The sequence below is a fragment of the Elephas maximus genome, chromosome 2, assembly GCF_024166365.1.
Source record: "Elephas maximus indicus isolate mEleMax1 chromosome 2, mEleMax1 primary haplotype, whole genome shotgun sequence".
In the NCBI taxonomy this organism is placed as follows: domain Eukaryota; kingdom Metazoa; phylum Chordata; class Mammalia; order Proboscidea; family Elephantidae; genus Elephas; species Elephas maximus.
In genome coordinates this window covers 101,076,472-101,098,669 of record NC_064820.1, presented here as the reverse complement: position 1 = coordinate 101,098,669, position 22,198 = coordinate 101,076,472, and the positions used below count along the sequence as shown (strand labels likewise).

The 22,198-nt window shown below is 36.5% G+C and overlaps 1 protein-coding gene across 7 annotated transcripts in view; it reads left to right on the top strand.

The window, feature by feature from the left end:
* Positions 1–22,198, top strand: part of FAM172A (family with sequence similarity 172 member A) — a 497,808-nt gene that overhangs the window by 257,483 nt on the left and 218,127 nt on the right. For all 7 annotated transcript variants that reach the window (XR_007515229.1, XM_049867989.1, XM_049867961.1 and 4 more), the window contains one exon: positions 16,351–16,470. Coding sequence is in view for 6 of the 7 variants with exons in the window: in XM_049867989.1 (XP_049723946.1) it covers positions 16,351–16,470 (120 nt within the window). In the remaining variant the exon portion in view is untranslated. The remainder of the gene's footprint in view (positions 1–16,350; positions 16,471–22,198) is intronic.

Sequence of the window (22,198 nt, the reverse complement as noted above, 5' to 3'; positions counted from 1 at the left end):
GCGCAGAACTGGGCAGTGTTTCGTTTTGTTGTATGTAGGTTCGCTATGAATTGTAACTGGCTCAATGCCACATAACGTTATTACATAAAAGCTTGTAGTAGAAGATAAGCTGAAGTTACTTTGGATCATAGTCTGACTTCAGCCTTCCTGAGCATTTACAACAGCTTCTTCTTGGGAAATCGGTGGACAAAAGTCTTGAAAAACATGTATAGTTTCCCACAATTGGAGCATCTGGCAGGGAAAATCAGCAGAAATACGGCTAGAGCAAATGGGCTGCTCTATATTTTCTGTTTCAAAGTATCACATGGTCTACCTCTAACTGCTAGTTTAGTGAAAGCAGAACACTTTTATAAGGTGTAATGAACATCCTCAGCTGATAACTGCAGGAGAATATGAATGGGAGGCAGAATTTCTTCTGCATGTGGTTAGGAAAAGCCAAGTACAAATACAAGTCCAGAGCAGCCTCATCAGTTCATTATGTCTTAAAATGATAATGCAGTGGTAGCGGGGGCCTTCGTGATGACAGCCCTCATCGTTTCTGTCTCTTGAATCTTACCATTACCACTTGGTCTGGATGCCTGTGGCATCTGGTACACAGCTGGCATCCTGACAGCTTCCTTCGCCATTTTTCTGAAGATTGTTTTTGTCAGTCTTTCATGTTATTTATCCTGTTTCTTCTAGTTCATGTTTTCCTTTTTCTTAGTTTCTGACTTTGAAGGAGCACATCTTTCAGTTGCTTTTTTAGAGGAGAGGGATGGGCTATAATTTTTTTTTTTTTACTTTGTGTTTCTGAAATGTTTTATCTTACACTTAAATTTGGTGATGTTTTGGCTGGTTGTAGAATTCTAAGTTCTTATTTTCCTTCTGAATATTGAAGATATTTCTTTATCATCTTGTTTCCACTGTTGCTGTTGAAAAGTCCAGTCATTCTGATTTCTAGTCTTTCATTTTTCTTTTTTGAAACTTGTGGAATCTTCTTTTTATCCCTAGATTCTGAATTTCAAAGTGACATGCCTTTATAAGGATATATTTTCATCCATTGTCCTGGGTACCTCGTCAGCCCTTTCAATCCGGCAGCTAATGTTCTGGGAAATTATCTTAAGTATTTTGTTGATGATTTCCTCCTCTCTGTTTTTGCTTTCTGGAACTCTGTTTTTCAGATAAGGGATCTCCTAGCCTTATCCTTTATTATTTTACTGTCCCATTTTTCATATCTTTTTGCTTCTGAGAGATTTCTTCAACTTAATCATATAACCCTTCTATTGAATTTTTCCTTTTTTTTGTTTTTGCTTTTAATTTGCAACAGGTCTTTTTATTCTTCGTATAGTCCTTTTTAATTGTACCCTATTCTTGTTTTTATGGATGTAGTAACTTCTCTGATCTCTCTGAAAATAATGACTGTTTTCGAAGCTTTCTTCTACCTACAAAGTTTTAGTTTCATCCAAGTTGCCTTCCTTTATTTGTTCTGGTCTCTATTCTGTATTTGGTATTGTAGGCTGCCTTCATATGTCTAATAATGCTTAGCATTCTGTTCATGTTTATCAGTGGGGGTTAAATAACTCATTAGAAGCTCTAAACATGTGGGTGGGTCCAATTATCTTTGAGCTTCACTACAGATAATCTGAGTAGTCTGTTGAGAACTTTCCCCCACTTTCACCCCTATCCTTCTGTATCTTTAGAACTTGTATCTTATTTCGCTGTGTTGGATTACCCAAAGAAGAGTCTTAGTCTGCTTCCTGAAGACTGGGTGTCTGACTGCTTGCATTCTGGGAGTTTAAATGGACTAGAAGCCTGGCGCAGGGCAGTGGGTCACTACATTCCATGTTAAATTTGCATACAGTCACTTAATACCAACTGTGTCTGACACTCCCCGTTTCAAAAATCTCTCCTGCTCAGATGTGGAAGGACTTTTACCAAGCTACGTACAGTGAAAGGGGGAAATAATTATTTCTCCGCAATCTTATTTTAGCACGTTCTTGGAAACTCTATGGGGCAGTTCTACTCTGTCCTGTAGGGTCACTATGAGTCAGAATTGACTCGACAGCAACAGGTTTGGTTTAGTTTTATCTCACCCTCCTTCAGTCCCAGTGGTACCTGAAATCCTATTCCTGTTCTATGGAGGGTTCTGCAGGGTCAGTGCAGTTGGTCCTCAGCTTTTGCTACTGCCAGTTTGAGATTGGACTTTCTCAGATCTACCAAGTCAGGTAACACTGTCTATACTGTATCTTCCAAAATGTTATCATTTTCCCCTCCCCAAACCTCCTAGTCTTTGTGGATTTATATCTTCTAAAAATTTTTTGCTATAGTTTTTATGGGGTTTGGGAAGGTAATGCAATCAAATGGTCTGTTCAATCTCTTCTTCTAAACTGGAACTGAGGTCTTAAGTGTTCAGAGCAAGGATTGGCAAACTTTTTTTTTTAATCCAGATAGTAAGTCATTAAGGCTTATGGGCCCTACAGACTCTGTCACGACTGCCCAACTCTGCTGTTGTAAGGCAGGGGCAGCCATACACAATACGTAAGGAAATGGAAGTGGCTGTGTTCCAATAAAACTATATTTAAAAAAATAGGTAACCACCTTGCAGGCTATGGTTTGCTGGTTTTCTAACCTGTGGTTTAGAATAAATATTTGCCATCATTGGGTTTTTTGTTTTTTGGGACCATTATTGAGATACAGCTTTTATATTATAAATTGTACCAATTTTAAGTGTACAATAAGATGTGTTTTGATAAATACATACCACTGTGTATCCATCCTCACTATCGTGGTAAAAAACATTTCCATCACTCCAAAAAGTTTTCTGTTGTGTCCCCTTGCAGTCTATCCCCTCCCTCACTGACCTGACCCTACCCACCACTGATCTGCATTCTATCAGTATAGTTTTGGCTTTTCTTAAATACCATATCAATACAGTATATAGTCTTTTGCATCTAACTTCTTTCACTTAGCCTTACTCTTTTTTTTGTAGGTGAATAAAGGGCAGAAATTTTATAATACATTTCAGGCTAGGTTCATTTTCTCTTTTGTAAGGTGATAGAAGCTATTCAAGTAAAAGAAGGGCACAGTGAACTTTTAGAAAATAAATGCCTTAATTTCACAGAAAATATCTTTTTTCATGTGGACCTGACCCACGGTACGTAATATCTACATAAGCAACACTCTTGTCCCTTAGCAGATTGGTTTATTGATACAAAGAGCAGCAACTTGGTTAATACCTCCAGAGAGGGAAAGCTAGGCAATGTGTTTTAACAATATAGTATAGGATGATTGAGATTACAGGCACAGAGTCAGACTACCTAGGTCATGTACTCTGTCATATCCTAGCAGCTTTCTCAGGTAAGTTTCTTAATCATTCTTTGCCTCTTCATTTGATTAAACCAAAAAATCAAACCCATTGCCATCAAGTTGATTCTGATTATAAAGACAATAATAATACCTGCCTCACAGATTTGTTATTGGAATTCAATGAGAATATCTGTAAAGTGTTTAGACCTGTGCCTGTTAAATAGTATGTGCTATAGAAGCATTTGCTGTTAACATTATTATACTTGCATTGTAGGTTGCACAAAGAGGGGAGAGACAAACTTTTATTAAATTGAGGAGAATCAGGAGTGTTTTACTTTGTTGGGAGTGCTCAGAAGTATAGCTTGGAATCTAAGAATCCTGCCAGCTCTACTTCCTCCCATTCCAGGTCACACCCATTTTGTGGCAATATAGCCCAATCACAAAGCATTTGACACCATTTCTGCAAATGATTGGCCATAATTATTTGCTTATCCCTTTTACTCACTTTCTGTTAGATAATTGTGGTATAAACTTTATATTCAAACAGATAGAAAGACAAAATTTTATGTCAGCCCAGTATCCCAGCCATTCTTTAATAACACAGTCAGAGTGTAATTTAAAAGGATAGGTAGCAGTAGTGTAGCATAGAGGTTCAGACACTAGGACCAGACAGACTAGCTTGCAATTCAGCAAGTTGTATGACCTTATGGAGATTAATTAATCTCTGGACATTGGGATATTTATAGTCTCTATTTTTTTTTTTTTTTATATCATAAAGTCATTGTAGACTAAATGAGAGAAAGCCTGTAGCCAGTTCAGGTGACTGGCATCCAAGGCAAGAGATGATTATGGCTTTGGCTAGGATAGTAAGAGTGAAGATTGAGAGAAGTATGCTGATTCTAGAAATTTTGGGAGGATAAATTGAATTTGATAGATACGGGAAATAGGAGATGAGGAAGATAGAAAGGACGACGTCCAGAGTTTTGGCTTGAAAAACTGAGTGGATGAAGGTACTACTTACTGAGATGCAAAAGACCAAAGAAAGAGCAGATAATGGGAAGTTGAGAATCCAATTCAGAGTTTATTTTTGAAAATGTTAAATTTGAATATATGAGAAATTCAAATGTTTTCTTATGGTTCTGAATACTGATCGTTTGTCTTTTATAGTAGTTATAAATGTCTTCTCTTCCTAACCATTTACAGTTCATTAATGTAGCCATATTGACAAGTATCATAACCTTTAATCTGTCTTCAAGATTTACTGCTGTCAACAAAATCTTGACATCTAAAAAGTAGGGAAAATTAATAGTTTCTTGAGTGCAAGATGGTAACATACATTTTTACACTCATAATTCCATCTGACTTGGATATCTGCCTTCCATTTGGTTTTTATTGAGCAAGATTTTACTCAGTGCAGAGTCTTAGCTTTATAAAAGAAATAATTTTAATTTGCAAACCTCGTCAAAACAGGTATATATTTTATATTAGTGTTCCATCTCCAGTTGATGTTTTCAATGTAGATAGCAAATCAGTGACAGAACTAAGGGCAGCTACAGAGGGCGTTGGAGAGAAAGTAGCTCCTCTGTCATCTCCAAGGAAACCCTGGTTGTGTAGTGGTTAAGTGCTACGGCTGCTAACCAAAGGGTCGGGAGTTCAAATCTGCCGGGCGCTCTTTGGAAACTCTATGGGGCAGTTCTGCTCTGTCCTATAGAGTCACTATGAGTCGAAATCAACTGGACGGCCCTGGGTTTTTTGGGTCATCTCCATGTACAGCCTGCTGTCCATAGCCCCTCCTATACAGAGGCCATCATTATTGGATAGCCTTTAAAATCCGAGATAAAAACATAACCTACATGTTTTCTATGTCACTTCTGAATAACTTTGGAAATTAAGCATTTTTACCACCAATAAAAAAATATATATATATATTTTTACTTATAAAAAGGAGCCCTGGTGGCACAGCGGTTAAAGCGATAGACTGTTTACTGAAAAGATGGGCAGTTCGAAACCACCAGCGGCTCCACAGGGAAAAGATGTGGCAGTTTGCTTCCATACAGATTTACAACCTTGGAAACCCTATGGGGTCACTGTGAGTCGGAATCAACTCGACAGCAGTGGGTTTGGGTTTACTTATGAGGGAAAATCCCCCAAATTAATTACAATTAATGAACATCTTTATTGAATTTACATTTTATATTATAAGTGTTGGCCGAGAAAATTTTTTTATATGAGTAAACTGTGAGTGTTAAAATGTGAGGAAGAGCTAAAGCATGGTTCTGTGGGTTTTCTACTGTCTGTTCATTCATTTAAAAAATACTTAGGGACAGCATATGAGCACAAGCACCATGAGAGAGATATAAAACAGTAACATCCTCCATGAAGCCTACAGTCTTTGGGGGAGTAGGATGTCCTGATGACTGTGTTGCAGAAAGAACAAGATGGAAGCACATAGAAGAGGACCCTAACTCAACTTGAACAGTCAAGATGTGGTATCTAAACAGACATAAAAAATGAGCAGGCAAGGGAAACACTGTGTCCTAACACCTGTAGGCCAGCTGGAACAGATTGGTTTGTTGGAGACTGAGGAGTTGGTAGACAGTATGACTGGAACATGGAGTGGAAGTCTGGATGGGGGGGTGTGAGCACAGCAGGGAGTGGTGAATATTAGTTAAGAGGAAACGGGAAAAGCCGTGTTTAACTGTTTTTATGATTATTTGAAAATAAAAATCTGATATTCTTTAGTCTCCTGTCCGGTAATCATTTGTCTAAACCAGATGGTGTTTTCTACCTCCAAGAAGTTCTTCCCACTTACTCCCTACTATATTGAGCCCGAATCGACTCACCGACAAAAGCATATATCTCCTTCAGTTGTTTTGCTTTTTCTAACTATCTAGTTAGGCTCATTTGGGGAGAACCATATTACCCTTTATTATTTTTCAACTTACTTTTGCATCCAATAAAATCATATACTTTAAGAATACTAAAATGCTGAATGACAAATATGAGCAGCAATGGAAAAAATTGCATAATACGTTCTTTATCCATTGTTCTCAGGCTTAGGCTCATCTGGTGTACCTCTATTTAGGGTAGAATCTGAAAATTCTACTTTATAATCCCTGTTTTGTGATCTTTTTAAAATCTGATTATTTGTAACTTGTCACTTTTATTGCCTGTCTATTAAAGGAATTAACATCTATATGTTCAGATTTCTAAAAATAGTAGTTTTACTCTGAGGACTACAGTTGAGGCTGTTGTAACAAAGGTACCCAAAAATATAGTATATTAAATCAGGCAAAAGTTATTTCCATGCTACATTGAAAGCAAACTAGGGCTGATATGGCAGCTTGACAGGCCTCTGCTGCTTTATTGTATTGTTTTTCAGTTTTTGTCTCATAGTCCAAGATGGCTGCCCCAGTTCTCACCATTATGTCCTCATTCCAGTCAACAGAAGGGAAAGAGAGATTATTATTTTCTTTTAAGGACATAATCCAAAGATTTACACTCACTTCTGTTCACATCCCATTATCTAAAACCTAGCCACGTGCCACAACTAGAACTGATGTTACGTGCCCTCGAGTCAGTTCTGAGTCATACCAACCCTATGTACAAGAAAATGAAACACTGCCTGGTCCTGCCCCATCCTCACAATCATTGCTATATTTGAGCCCATTGTTGTAGCCTCTGTGTCATTCCATCTTGTTAAGGGTTTTCCTCTTTTTCACTGACCGTCTGCTTTACCAAGCATGATGTCCTTCCCCAGGGACTGATCCCTCCTGATAACATATCCAAAATATGTGAGATGTAGTCTCGCCATCCTTACTTCTAAGGAACATTCTGGCTGTACTTCTTCCAAGACAGATTTGTTCCTTCTTCTGGCAGTCCGTGGTATATTTAGTATTCTTCACCAACACCTTAATTCAAAGGCATCAGTTCTTCTTTGATCTTCTTTATTCATTGTCCAGCATTGTTCATGCATATGAAACAGAAATACCATGGCTTGTCAGACGCACGTTAGTCTTCAAAGTGACATCTTTCCTGTTTAACACTTTAAAGAAGTCTTTTGCAGCAGATTTGCCCATTCTGATGTTAAACCACACAGTGTCTCCTTGTTCTGTCCCAACGACTGCCTCTTGGTCTACATACAGGTTCCATGTGAGCACAGTTAAATGTTCTAGAATTCCCATTCTTCACAGTGTTATCCATAATTTGTTATGATCCTTTGCATGGTCAGTAAAACACAGGTAAACATCTTTCTGGTATTCTCTGCTTTCAGCCGAGATCCATTTGACATCAGCAGTGATATCCCTAGTTCCAAGTCCTCTTCTGGATAGGTCTTGAATTTCTGGCAGTTTCCTGTCAATGTACTGCTGCAACTGTTTTTTCTTAAGTGTGATATTAATGATATTGTTTGATAATTTCCGCATTCTGTCGGTTCACCTTTCTTTGGAATGAGCATAAATATGAATCTCTTTCAGTCAGTTGGCCAGGTAGCTGTCTTCCGTATTTCTTGGCATAGATGAGTGAGCACTTCCAGCATTGCATCCCTTTGTTGAAACATCTCAGTTGATATTTTGTTAATTTCTGGAGCCTTGTTTGTCACCAATACCTTCAATGCAGCTTGGACTTCTTCCTTCAGTACCATTGATTCTTCAACATACAGATTCCTCTCTTCTTTTTCACTCAACCTCCCCCCCGCCCCACACACACACAAAGGGGACACTTCCATAAAATAAGGGGCCTAGGAAAATCAGATTGAAAACCACTGACTTAAATTTATAGGCATATACTATCTATGAATGAAGATGTTTTTGCCTTACATGTAGCCAGGAAAGTACATTGAATAGTTTGCAGTATTCTTGCTAGTAACAAAATATGTTATACTTTCTTTTATTGTCCAATCTACCCTGGGACCAACTGTACAGATTGGAGAGAAAACTGGTTGGGAGTTTACTTTGTGCCTGTGGAACAAAGATTTTTCTCTGAAGCTTGATGACCCATTAAGTCAATCACTTCACATGGCACTTAACATATAAGAAATTAGATGAAACTATACAGACTTTATACCCACAAGTAATTTATCTTCACTATTAAATATTTAATCAAAAGTCTAAAAATGTAGTTAATGATAAAGGTTTCAATTGTTCTGTTTATTCTGTTAGTCCTCCAACACCAATGTAACAATCATGTGGCTAATGATATGTCATTTTTAAAAAGATTAAGAACTAAAAGTGATTTTTTTCTTGCCTTTAATTATAATATGAATAATACAGTCTTGAGAGGCAGTGCAGTGTGATGGTTAAGCTTGCGCTTCAGATTCAGACGGACCTGAGTTTCAATGCCAGCTCTGCCACTTACTAGCTGTGTGATGTTCTAGTTGGTTAGCCTCCCTGAGCTCCTGTGTGTATCCTCATGTATAAAACAGGGATAATAAGAATTTGGTGAGAAGTAAAAGCAATAACATACCTAAAAACTCTTCCCTCAGTATGTGATACAGAAAAAGATACCAGTAAATGTGTTGCTGTTCTCCGCAGCACAATTATGTACATGTTCCCTGCACTAAGTTTATCCTAACTTCCAATAATCCAGATAGTTAGCACAGTTATTTTATCCTGGACTTCATAGCATTAATAATAGTATGTTTCTCTCATTTGAATTTGAAATATATGTATTTTTTCAAGTATATATGCATATATTTCAAATATGCATATATGTGTATGTGATATTTATATGTGACACAACTGAAATTGCTTACATAGTGTATGCTAGTTTAAAGTCATGAATGTTAGATTTCTTTATTCCTAAAGAAATTTTATTGGTAGATACGCTTACTAATATAATTACAGAAAGATTTATGTGAAGTAAAATAAAATAATCTGAAAGTTTGGACCTTAAAACTGAGCATTTTGAAAACCTTTGAATTCAATTTTCAATTTACTTTTTCCAAAATTAATTATACATTTAAAGTGCTGTTATGGGGTAGTCATTTTATAACTTTGTAGCAACAAGTTAACTGAAGAAAAATCTGTCAAGTTTGGCAGTGGTTCAGAAAATATGTGAACCTGTCACTGTAAGCAGTCTCAAAGGGCGACGTGCTTTACAGGAGCTAATTAACCTTAGAAAATAATTACACAAATATGCAAATGTTGTTTAGAAAATTCCATGTGTTATCAGCTCAGGTAGTCCATCATAAATGCAGACCTTGCAATGCCTAGGTATTAGAATCTGGCATAGTTGATAAGGGCTTTGGTTACTGCATCACTTCTGTTTGGCATTTAACGATTAATGATGGCAATAGTACATCAGGAAATTCAACCTGTACTCTGAATACAGCAGAATTCCACAGTGTGAATATCCTATCCATTCTGCCACCAGCAAACTCTAATTAATGGATGTACTTCTTTTCATACACTTTGTATATTCACATATTCTGAAATCATCCAGCTTCAAAAAAGTTACTGAGTACAAATTCACCCAGATGTGAAAATCACAGAGAAACCTGCAGATTAGAGTGTGTTTGCATTCTGTAACTGAGTCATGGTAAGAAGTCTTTCCTATTCAACTCTATTTAGTTTCAAAATACACTGCTGATAATATATACTCTCTGAATTATGGTTTATAAATATGTAGTGATTGTGGACACACAACTGCAGGTTGAAATGACACACATTTACCTTAAAACAGCAGCACCTCATTTTTAAAAATTGGGATTTTAGTAATGTAATATTAAAAACTCAAAACCAAACCCATTGCTGTCAAGTTGGTTCCAACTCAGAGCGACCCTTTAAGATAGGGTAGAACTGCCCTATAGGGTTTCCAAGGATGTAAGTCTTTATGGAAGCTGACTGCTACATCTTTCTCCCGCAGAGCAGCTGGTGGGTTTGAACTGCCGACCTTTCGGTTAGCAGCCGAACGCTTAACCACTGTGCCACTAGGGCTCCTAATGTAGTATTAGTCATACATTGTTCCAGAAATATATTTTAGAAACTACTCTCAGTTTATTCCTGTGCTCCATTATTGTGCATAACTGCTGTAGGAGGCAGCAAAGATTGGACAGATTTGTTCCGTCTTAAAATGATGGGGATCTAGCTCTCTTAAACACTGTGAATAGTGAAAAACTTTAGTTTTCTAAAAGCCTTGGGGAATTAATCATTCATGAAAGCCAAGTCTTTTATAACTAAGGTTTTTCTTTTTTATTGCCATTTTTTTAAAAATAATATTTTGAATAAAAATATTTCTAAAATGTATGTCACTAGTCCTACAGAACTGAAGTTCTCATAGCATCATTTAACCTTCTCTGATGGTTTGAGGTTACTATTATGTCTGTTTTGTGCTTTAAAAACAATGGTGCCCTCAGGTAGCTGAGTAACAAGGAGAGTAGTCTCAGACTGGTGTGCTGTGTGCTCTTCCAATTTTTGCAGTTTTTCTGTTTGTTCAGTTACTCTCAAACGTTCAGCTGTCACTTCTTTCTCTTAAACCTATTTTAAACAAGTCTTCTGATTTTCTGTTTGTAAATTGGCATGGGACTCAGACCAGGTGTTAGAATTTGTTAGATTTAAAGACCCTGCTCATTTGCTGATTCCCCCAAAGAAGATACCAGTAGTCACTCTGTGGGATTTCTAATTTGTTGTTGTTTACTTGTTTCCTTATAAAAAGCATGCATTTTTCAGAAATTTTGGACAGTTCAGAAAAGTGTAAAGAGCCAAAAGTAGAAAATCCCCATAATCCCACCATCATTAGGCAGCCTGGTCAGCAATTTCTAATATTTTGATTGTTGTTTAGCTTTTTTGCATGTATATGAGGCAATTGAAAATACCGTGGCTTGAATCAGGCACACTTTAGTCCTCAAAGTGACATATTTGCTTTTTAACAGTTTAAAGAAGTCTTTTGCAGCCCATTTGCCCAATGCATTATGTCCCTTGATTTCTTGAATGCTGCTTCCATGGGCATTGATTGTGAATCGAAATAAAACGAAATCCTTGACAACTTCAGTCTTTTCTCCATTTATCATGATATTGCTTATTGGTCTGGTTGTGAGAATTTTTTTTTTCTTTATGTTGAGGTGTAATCCATACTGAAGGCTGCAGTCTTTGATCTTCATCAGTAAGTAATCAGAAAATGTCTCCATGGACTGTGGAGGAAGAAACTCAGCTATAGTACTAATCTCTGAAAACAGTTGGCCTATGTATGAACAGTGGAAAGAACTGTTGGCTCTTAGCTCTTATTTAGTCACAGCTGGGTCATTTAGGCCTGGCTGGCAGTTGCCCTCATATCCTGTGATTCACAGAGTTTTACTGATTCTTCCTCTGCAATGACTCATTACATCCCTTTCTTTCCATTCTCTCTGCCACTACCCTGAATAGTATTATAGTCTTTATCACCTCATAGTGGATTACTGAATTCTTCGTTTAGAAGTGCTCTCTGCCTTTAGGCTTTGTCTAATCTAAGCAGTGTTACCATGGGATCCCACACTGAATTCCATGAGTTTTGTTGAGAATTTTCAAGCTATCAATATGTAAGCCAGATTTCTTAGGGGCATGAGATCTCTGGAAATAGTGAAAAGGAAGACTGGAAAGGTGGATTTAGAGCAGTTGTTGGCTCAAGATTTTCAGCTTTTATAGGCAATGGAAGCCATTTCGGTAAATGACCTTTTTAGCAGGAGAATGGCTTGATTAAAGCCAGGCTTCGAGAAAATTGGTCTGGCAAAACAGTGAAGGGAAAGACTAGGAAAATGAAACTAGTTAAGAATCTATTGTAAGAGGACCTAACTAAGGTAGGAATGGAAAAGGAAGACAGATATGATCTCGATAGTGTGAAGGAAGAATTGGGGACTATGAGAAGAAAGCAGGGAGGACCCACTGAGATCAGATAATGTAGATTTATAGAGGACCCATTGGATTTACTGCCAAGACAGTCTGACAAAAATAGAGAAAGTCACACTTCTCACACACTACTGTCTGTTTAGTCTTTGTATGTTAACATACCTAAGAAATGGCAAATTCATTAATGGCCAGCATCATGGTATACTTCTTCTCATCCTTCCACCACCACTTCCAGTACAGAGACTAATGGGAACAAAGTAATTTAATCTACTCTATGTTTTTATTCTTTCCATATATAGAAGAATATTTCAGACCATCAACAATATTTTTTTTACTGTGCTTAGATGAAGGTTTACAGAGCAAATTAGTTTCTCATTAAACAATTAATATGCATGTTGTTTTGTGACATTGGCTACCAGCCCCCTGACGTGTCAACACTCTCTCTCCCCTTCTCAACCTTGGGTTTCCCATTTGCACTCATCCAGCTTTCCTCCCCCCTCCTGCCTTCTTGTCCTTGCCCCTTGGCTATGTGCCCATTTAGTCTCGTATATATGGTTGAGTTAGTGTATTATTGTTTGTTTTATGGGCCAGCCTAATCTTTGACTGGTGGGTTAACCTCAGGAGTAACTTCAGTACTGAGTTAAAAGGGTCCCCGGGGGGCCATACTCTTGGGGTTTCCCCAGTCTCTGTCAGACCAGTAACTCTGGTCTCTTTTTATGAGTTTGAATTTTGTTCTACTTTTTTCTCCAGCTCTGTCTGGGACCCTCTATTGTGATCCCTGTCAGAGTAGTCAGTGATAGTAGCCAGGCACCATCTGGTTATGCTGGACTCAGTCTGGTGGAGGCAGTGGCACTTGTGCTCCATTAGTCCAATAGTATTTTTAAGGTAATTCTGTCATATGCCGGTTATCAGCAGATGGAAACTATGTTAGCTCTCCCTGTTTTGTTTTTGCATTTCTTTAATTGCACGGTAACTGGGATGACCAAATGTCTGAACTTTCTCTGCATAGTTCCAGCTTAGGGCTTTTGTCACAGCACAATTACTAGTAATGCCCCCTTCACTATTAAAGGTTTGAATAATAAATTCTGTGGTCACTGTAGATATATGTACAGAAAAGTGCTAAAAAAAAGTGTGGACAATTTTAAGAATGGCTATAAAGAATACACTTATGTTACTACCACCCCAGTTAAGAAATAGAGCATTGCCAGCTACCAGAAGCATCTGCCTCAATCACAGCTCCTTCTCTCTTTATTAGGGTTAACTCTATTCTGATTTTATGATAACTTTTTGTTGTCGTTGTTGATTTTTAAACTAATTATCAAAGCCTAAAATGTCCTACAAGGATTTTTCTTCAAATGATTTCATATATATATGAAATGTATATGTGTATATATGGGAAACCCTGGTGGTGTAGTGATTAAGAGCTACACCTGCTAACCAGAAGGTCGGCAGTTCGAATCCACCAGGCACTCCTTGAAAACTCTATGGGGCAGTTCTACTCTGTCCTATAGAGTCACTGTGAGTCAGAATCATCTCAACGACAACAAGTATGTATATATATGTATATATATGTCTGTATATATAACCAAAAAACCAAACCCAGTGCCGTTGAGTCAATTTCAACTCATAGCGACCCTATGGGACAGAATAGAACTGCCCCATAGAGTTTCCAAGGAGCGCCTGGGAGATTCGAACTGCGGACCCTTTCGTCAGCAGCCGTAGCATTTAACTACTATGCCACCAGGGTTTCCATCTATATATGTATACACACATATATACGTATATATAGTTTTTGTTGTGTGCTGTCGAGTCGATTCCAACTTATAGCGACCCTATAGGACAGGATGGAACTGCCCCATAAGGTTTTCAAGGCTATAATCTTTACGGAAGCAGACTACCACATCTTTCTCCTGTGGAGTGGCTGGTGAGTTCGAACTGCTGACCTTTCGGTTAGCAGCCCAGAGCTTTAATCACTGCAGCACCAGGGCTCACTGTGTGTATGTATGTATAGGTAATTTCATATTTATGTTACTGATAGATATCTTTGAAAGTATGTTTGTATTTTAGCTCTTCACTACAGGGTTGTAACTAATCATCCTGAAGGTAATGTTGTGCTTGCACTATTCATTTATTTCATTCAGTTACACTAAGATGTAATGAACAAGACACAGGTTTTGGCCTCAAGAATTTGATAATCTAACAAGCAATTGTAATAGCAAACATTAAGTGGGAGCATGCACAAGATGTCATTGGAGGACATTATCCAGTCTTGCAGATGATACAGAAGACTTCCTATAGGAGGTAATATCTCAATTGAGCACTGAAGACAAGTAGGAATTATGCATGTGAGGGTAGGAGGTAAAATGGAGGCACAGCACAGAGGAGCATTTTCCAGACAAAAAAGATAGCCCAGAGACAAGAAAAAGTATGGCACAGTTAGGAAACTGAAATTTGTTCCCTGCAACTGGAACACAGAGAGTGAGTGTGAAGTCTCTTAGGAGGGAGGGGGTCTCTTTGGAGGCAAAGTATCATACAGGGCAGTGGTGAGAAAGATAGTTCAAGAGAGAGGCAGAAGCCAATTCATGAAGGGCCTTGAGAATTATACTAAGAACTTGGAATTTGATCCTGAGGGCAATAAGGAGACTTTGAAGAGTTCTAAGCAAGGAGTGAGTGACATGGTGATATGATCACATTTGCATTTTTGAAAGGTTGTCCTTACTACAGAATTAGAGAAAGCATTTAAAAGGGCAATACTAGGGGCAGGGAAACTGGGCTGGAGACTTGTAGTCATCTACTTCTGAGATGATGATGGCTTGAATTAAGCCAGAGGACATGGGAATGGAGAGAAGTGGACAGATTTAAAAGATGGACAGGATCCAGAGGATTTTAATGATTATTATATGTGGAGTTTGAGGAACAAAAAAATAAAAGATGATGCTCAGATTTCAGCTATAAGTGAAATGAGGGCGAGAGGTTTGTAGAGAAATTGTTAGTTCAGTTTTGGATTGGTTGAATTTGAAGTGTCTGTGGAACATCCAAGGATCCCTGGTGGCACAGTGGTTAAGCGCTTGGCTGCTAACCAAAAAGTCGGTGATTTGAACCCACTAGCTGTCCCATAGGAGTAAGATACGGCAGTCTGTTTCCATACAGATTACAGCCTTGGCAACCCGGTGGGGCAGTTCTACTCTGTTCTAAAGGGTCACTGTGAGTCAGAATCGACTCAGTGGTGGTAGGTGGGATATCCAAAAGGAGATGACTATTAAGCACTTGGATATATGCTCTAAACATATATTTAGACTGGTCATGGACATTAGGGAACAATAGCTTTTAGACGGCAATTGAAGCCATGCATATGGACCTTAATAAGTTATTAGAAAACTTCTAAGATGGACAGTGTGGATAAGTTGTTTTCATTGCCTCCTATTCATGACATCCTGAGGCAGTCAGTCATTTGGTGTTAGAGCTTCTAAGAAATACCTCTTCAAAACATGTCCGTTATCTGCAATAGTTCTTAGCATTTTCTTTTTATCAGTATTTTTTTTTTTAACACATTATACAAATTCTGGCTTTAAGCATAAGTCAGGTATAGAAAATACAGCAAAATGAGGTTATTACAGGACTTTTAGAGTTAAAGCAAGTTTGGAGTCATGTACAGGCCCCTGGGTTTATGTGATTTAGATTTATCCCAATTCTGAAAACAAAATTTGCATGGAAAGTGTTTCAGAAAAAAAAGTGTGTGTGTTTGTGTGTGTCTGTACATGTATTTTTAAAAATAACTTAAATAGAAAATTTTTATTAGTAGTATTCCATTTATTTCCAGCTTACAGAGAAACTTAAAATTTTATAAATCGTATTTGCAGATCTAAATGTAGAAATTTAACTGACTTCTTAAGTGTTATATTCTTTTATCATAAGACCACTAGAGCTTTCTTTTATGCAATTCTAGTGTATTTAGGTATATTTCAATGTCTCAGATATACCTAAAAGTGCAGTTTTCCCTCCAAACTGTGTATTTTAAATATTTTCTTTCAGAAAATTGTAGTAGCAGTTAAGTTTTGCAGAAATTTACTAATAGTTTAATCCTAATTTATTCTCTCATTTGGATTTTCAATATAGTTTTTCTGTTATTATTTTGAATCAGCTATAACTATCTTTATGCTATGGAAGCATGCATATAATTTAATTTTTGATTACTGTGATAATAATTAGATACAGTATGTAATATGTCATTTTTTTCTCTTTATAGGAAAATGGCTCTCCTGAAGAACATGCAGTCTACGTGTGGGACCATTTCATAGCCCAGTCTGCAGCTGAGAATGTATTTTTTGTTGCTCACAGTTATGGAGGACTTGCTTTTGTTGAACTGGTGAGTGTACATTCAAAGTTATTTTTAACTTCTAATCTCCTTACAGGCTTATCCCCCACCTCCCTTTTTTTGTTGGTGTCATTATTTTAAACTATTTTATAAAGAATGAAAATAAAATATTTAGAGAAAATAATTTCATAATGTTTAAAAAGAATATACTGGTTTTTTTTGTTTGTTTTTTTACAGTGGCAGAGTTTTTCAGTGTTAACCAAAAAGCATTTTGCCTGTTCCTTATTTACATATCCTTTTTAATTTCTACATTATAGCCTCAGTTTCCATACATTTCATGATATTTGTTTCATGTTTTATGTGTATACCATTATATTATCTGTAAAGCGTTTAAAAAGTCAAGAGATTCTTCGAATATTTGAAACTATTTTGGCAATCCTTAACTGCCCTTATCTCCGCAGGTTAGTACTTGATACATACAAGTAGTGTGAAAACTCTCAGAAAGCTTCCATTAATCTGCTTCTAACTGGAATGTGTTGCTTGACCAAAAAAAAAGAAAAAAATCTTTGCATTTCAAAATCATCTGATTCTTAGAGTGAGGATTGTGTATCCAAAAATTATCAAATTTCTGAACCTTGAGTGTTTTGGATTTTTGAATATGCATTATTGCAAGTACCACAGTTTCGTGTCAACATGAATGGTTTCTGCAATCTAATCAGTACTAAAAATGCACTAATGAAGAATTTATGCCTCTGTGTCCATAACCTCTTCTATCACAAGAAAGTACCAATGCTGTAATAAAATGATCAATTCAATAAAAGCGTATTTGATCATTTTAATTCCAAATAGACGAAAGTGGACATCAAAAGCAGACACAACATTATTTTTCTAATTTTTGTGTTTCTAGACTTGGTATGTGTTTCCTTTTGTCATGGAAATTAAATATATTTCTATGACCTTTTCAACCTCCCTACATCTTATTGCTTACACACATGATTTAGATACAAGACCCGTGGTGACACCTAACACCTGAGAATATTTTAGCCGACCTCAATCTACAAATGCTTTTGCTATCCTGAGTTCAATAAATATGTTAAATTATTTGTTTCTTAAATTTATTTCAGTTTAAAGGAATTATTTTTAAGTGCTTTTAACTCTTCTTAATTTATTTTAACATATAATTGAATATCTTAAGATAGCTCTTTAACAGACGAGTGTCGCATTATTTTTAAAAGATGAACCTTGTCTTTCAAATCATCTTCAATCCTTATAGATTGGTATAGCTTAATTTTTTGTCTGTACCCAGTAAAACCAATGCCATCAAGTCGATTCCGATTAAGCCATTAAATTACTTAAAATGTGAAATTTCATTGACTTGAAGAGGAACTTAAAATATGTATGAAAGCCTGTACGACTAATCAAATTTCAGACTTCTCTAAAATGTGAATTCCTATTTTTTACTTTAAGACAGTTTATAAAAATCACTTGTGGTCAAATTTGGAATTTAAGTGAATTTTGGACAGTGTTAAAAATGGACTTAAGATGCCAGAGTAACAGATGACCAGTGTGTCAGTCCTATTTTGCCTGTCCTTCTTGTCACACACTGGTGGATATTTCTCCACTTTTGTTCCACTTTAATATAAAGCACACAGATGTTTCAGAACAAGACTTGACTTCTGACCTTGAGGCTACTAGGGTCAGGGTCCTCAGGGCCTGTGAAATTATCACAAGCTGAGCTTAAGTTTTTCTCCATCACAGGAAGTAACCAGTAAGTAAGAAGTTAAAAAGGAGCTTTGTCAGAGAGACAAGATGGTCTCAGTAAGGGTCAGCTTCTGTAGCCTGCTATCTCTGCAGGAGGTGCATGCATGGGAGGAGGACTATAATATAACCACTGGCACATCACGTATCTGTCAGGCAGCAACAGGGCTGAGAAGTCTATTTAATGTAATATACCTTGTTTATGTTTTAAAATATTAATAGCAGTTATTTCAACTTTATGTATTTGCTATTTTATACTGAACTGTGATCTGAGTGTAGAGATAGTGGCAACTGGAGAGTCATTGCTGACCTAATAAGGGTCCTCTAAACCAATAACACTGATGCATTTTACATTAATTTTTGACAAAGCATGATAAATATATTTAAAGCCATTAGGTTTCTATTTAATTTAAAAGGGCTTTAAAAATAGCATTTTTAAAGAAACAGGAAAAAAAGTTGAAATGTTTTTAAACCTTTTGCTCTTGCTTCAGACTGAATAATATTCATTCCTGTTCTCCCCATATGTTGTTAGAGGGAAAATCATTGTGTTTAAAGTGTTGGGAAAAATTCATTCTGTCAGGACTTTTCACCATAATATATGAAATTGTTTTACAAGGATTCAAATTTTACTATAACTTTACAAGAAAGTAAATTATAAATATTAATATGTAAATCTCAAATTTTGTTTTAGTTTTTAGTATCAATATCACATTATACATACGAGACATTAAATCCTTTGGATGTCAATGAAGTTTAATTTTTTTTTAATTGTCTTTTAAAATTTTGCTCGTGATTGAAGACTGTACACATGTGCACATGCGCGCACACACACTTACACTTCTTGTGGGATAGTCTTAATTCGAAGCATCAGGTTTGAGTGCATCAAAATCATTTTTCTGCCGTCATCATACAAGTTCACAATCTTTTTTTCTAGATCATGAGTTTCAAGAAAATTTATTTTAAATGTAAACTGTGTGGCAAGTATAGTTTTACCAATAAATATAATTATTAATGTTTATTGTTCAGATTATAGGTACCAGTCAGGACCCACTCGGAAATGCATTTACTATTTACTAAATTATAATTGTAGTTTAAAATTAAATGTACTGCTAATAGATATCTTGAGATAAATTACTTTTAAATTTAGAGCGTATAATAATTACAGAGCTTTTATGTTTTGCTAATTGTAGTTTTTGAAAACTGAGAATATAATTTATGATTAGCTTCTATCTTAAAGTGTTAGATTTCTCCTGGAAGAATGCATTATAGTCAGAGATTTATTTTCAAAACGAGTGTTTGTTTTATGGTAGTAAATCTTGGAACTCAGTTATGTTTAGGTTCATGAAACATTATACAGTTTACTATAATAATGAGAAAAGGTGATACAAAAAAAAATAGGACTTTTGTACTTTTATTCTCATCATGTGGTAACTGCTCAAATTTCTAATTCTCAACTTCCTGTGTTCTTAGCAAAAATAGGTGTTGATGAGACAGCTCTCATAACATTTCTAACACTCAGTCATTAAAGATTAAAGGGAAGAACTATTATTTTATGAATTAATAATAAATTTTTGCAAATAACATATATGTTCTGTGTTATCTTTTCTATATATTAAAATAATGCCAATGTATAAACTTATGTTATCAAACCATCATTTAGGAAGACTTGAATTTCTGTCTTAGAAATTGTTTTATACTTAATAGAACCAGTAGTTGTAATCAGAATGCATTTACCAAATTACTTTGGAAAGACATCCACAAATAATACAGCTTATTTTTGCCTTATATAAGCTATAAAAAATTCAGGATCCTTTGTTGGAAAATTAGCTTTCATTATAAAACAACACAGTTTTTGAGCTTGTTCCTTGTATCCTTCTCCAGCTACTTTAATAAAGTGATGCCATAGCTTTCATTGTTGGCCATTTCAGGGTGCTTTGCTCTAGTCTTCCCAGGTGTTAATCAGTTGGACAAAACCAAGTGTTCTTAAAATTTGGGAATAAATTTTTTTTATTTGGAAATAAATTGGCTTTCCTTGTCGATGCCCAGTTTCCAAACTCAGCTCACCTTACCTCCTCCGTTTGCAATAAATCAATTTGCATTCAGATTTCTTTCCTTAACCAAAGTAAGAGTCTTCATATTTTTTATAAAACATATTAAAGCAATTTTAATAAACACATGTCATTAGTTTATGGAATCATTCCAGCTGATAGAAAATGAGCATGTTCATATTTTATTTCTTTTTCCATGTTAATAGTGGTGTGTTCACAAGCATCATTAAAAACATCACTTAGAAATGTCTGAAAACTGCTTCTTTCGAATGTATGTCTCTACTCACTTTTGATTTTAGTTTCTCCATGCTTGTCAGCACTTGATTGGCACCTCACTTGCATGTGAATTAAGGAATGAAGGGAACTCTATTTTCCTGCTATTGTACCATGCTGGGCTCCCTGGCCTCCAGGCAGCCTAAGCTGCCCAGCAGCTGATAGAGGACTAGTTTTTGGACATAGCTGTGTGAGGACACTCAGCTTCAGTCTACACTGAGTTGATCTTTTAAAATTGCCTGGAGCATGATTTGGATTTCCACTGAAGAGAAAATGGAACATAACTAAAAAGAATTCGTTTTTACCTTTAGTGACATCAGCTAACTATGACCTTAAAGATGCATCATTTACATTTTTGTCTATAAAGAACAAGTAAATTGGATGTTGGTAGGATATCTGTTTATGTGACCGCAGAAATCCACTTAAAATTCCACTTTAAATTTAATTTCCACTTAAAAATGAAATTGTGGTATTTAGACCTAAATTGCTCACGTGTGCGTGTGTGTGTGTGAGTGTGTGTAGAGAGAGAGAGAGAGAGATTGTTAACTTGCTCTTTCTAGAGGTTAATATGGGCAAGCCAACTTGGCCACTGAGAATCAAGAACTGAGGGGAGTTAGAATAAGGGGGCACAGTGGTTAAGTGCTTGGCTGCCAACCAAAAGGCTTGAACCCACCAGCAACTTTGTGACAAAAGGTGTGGCAGTCTGCTTCCATAGAGATTACAGCCTTGGAAACCATATGGGGCAGTTCTGCTCAGTCCTCTAGGGTCCCTATGAGTCAAAATCAGCTTAATAGCGATGGGTAGGTAGTAGAATAAGGAGGAACGAACCAAAGAAAAATTTAGCCTTATTATTTTCAAAATAATTCAGGCCAAAAACACTCCTTGCAAACCCACTTTAAGATCTAGGTGATACTGTTAAAATTTTGTTGTTGTTATTAGGTGCTGTCGAGTTGGTTCCAACTCATAGCAACCCTTTGTACAACAGAATGAAACACTGCCTGATCCTACACCATCCTCACAGTGGTTGCTGTGCTTGAGCCTATTGTTGCAGCCACTGTGTCAGTCCATCTCGTTGAGGGTCTTCCCCTTTTTCACTGACCCTCTACTTTACCCAGCATGATGTCTTTCTCCAGGGACTGGTCCCTCCTGATAACATGTCCAAAGTATGTGAGACGAACTCTCGCCATCCTTGCTTCTAAGGAGCGTTTTGGCTGTACTACTTACGAGACAGATTTGTTTGTTCTTCTGGCAGTCCGTGGTATACTTGATATTCTTTACCAACACCATAATTTAAAAGCATCAGTTCTTCTTCGGTCTTCCTTATGTATTGCCCAGCTTTTGCATGCATATGATGTGATTGAAAACACCATGGCTTGGGTCAGTGGTTTTTAACACTTTGAAGAGATCTTTTGCAGTAGATTTGCCCAGTGAGATATGTTATTTGATTTCTTGACTGCTGCTTCCATGGGCATTGATTGTGGGTTCAAGTAAAATGAAATCCTTGACACCTTCAATCTTTTCTCCATTTATCATGTTGTTGCTTATTGGCCCAGTTGTGAGGATTTTTGTTTTCTTTATGTTATAATAAGTTGCCGCTTTTAATATAACTTGAATTTCTGAGTTGGCTGCCTACATGCCAAAAATAGCACATTAGTGTATGGAAGCATTGTAACTTGTTATATCTTAATTCTCTAATTGTT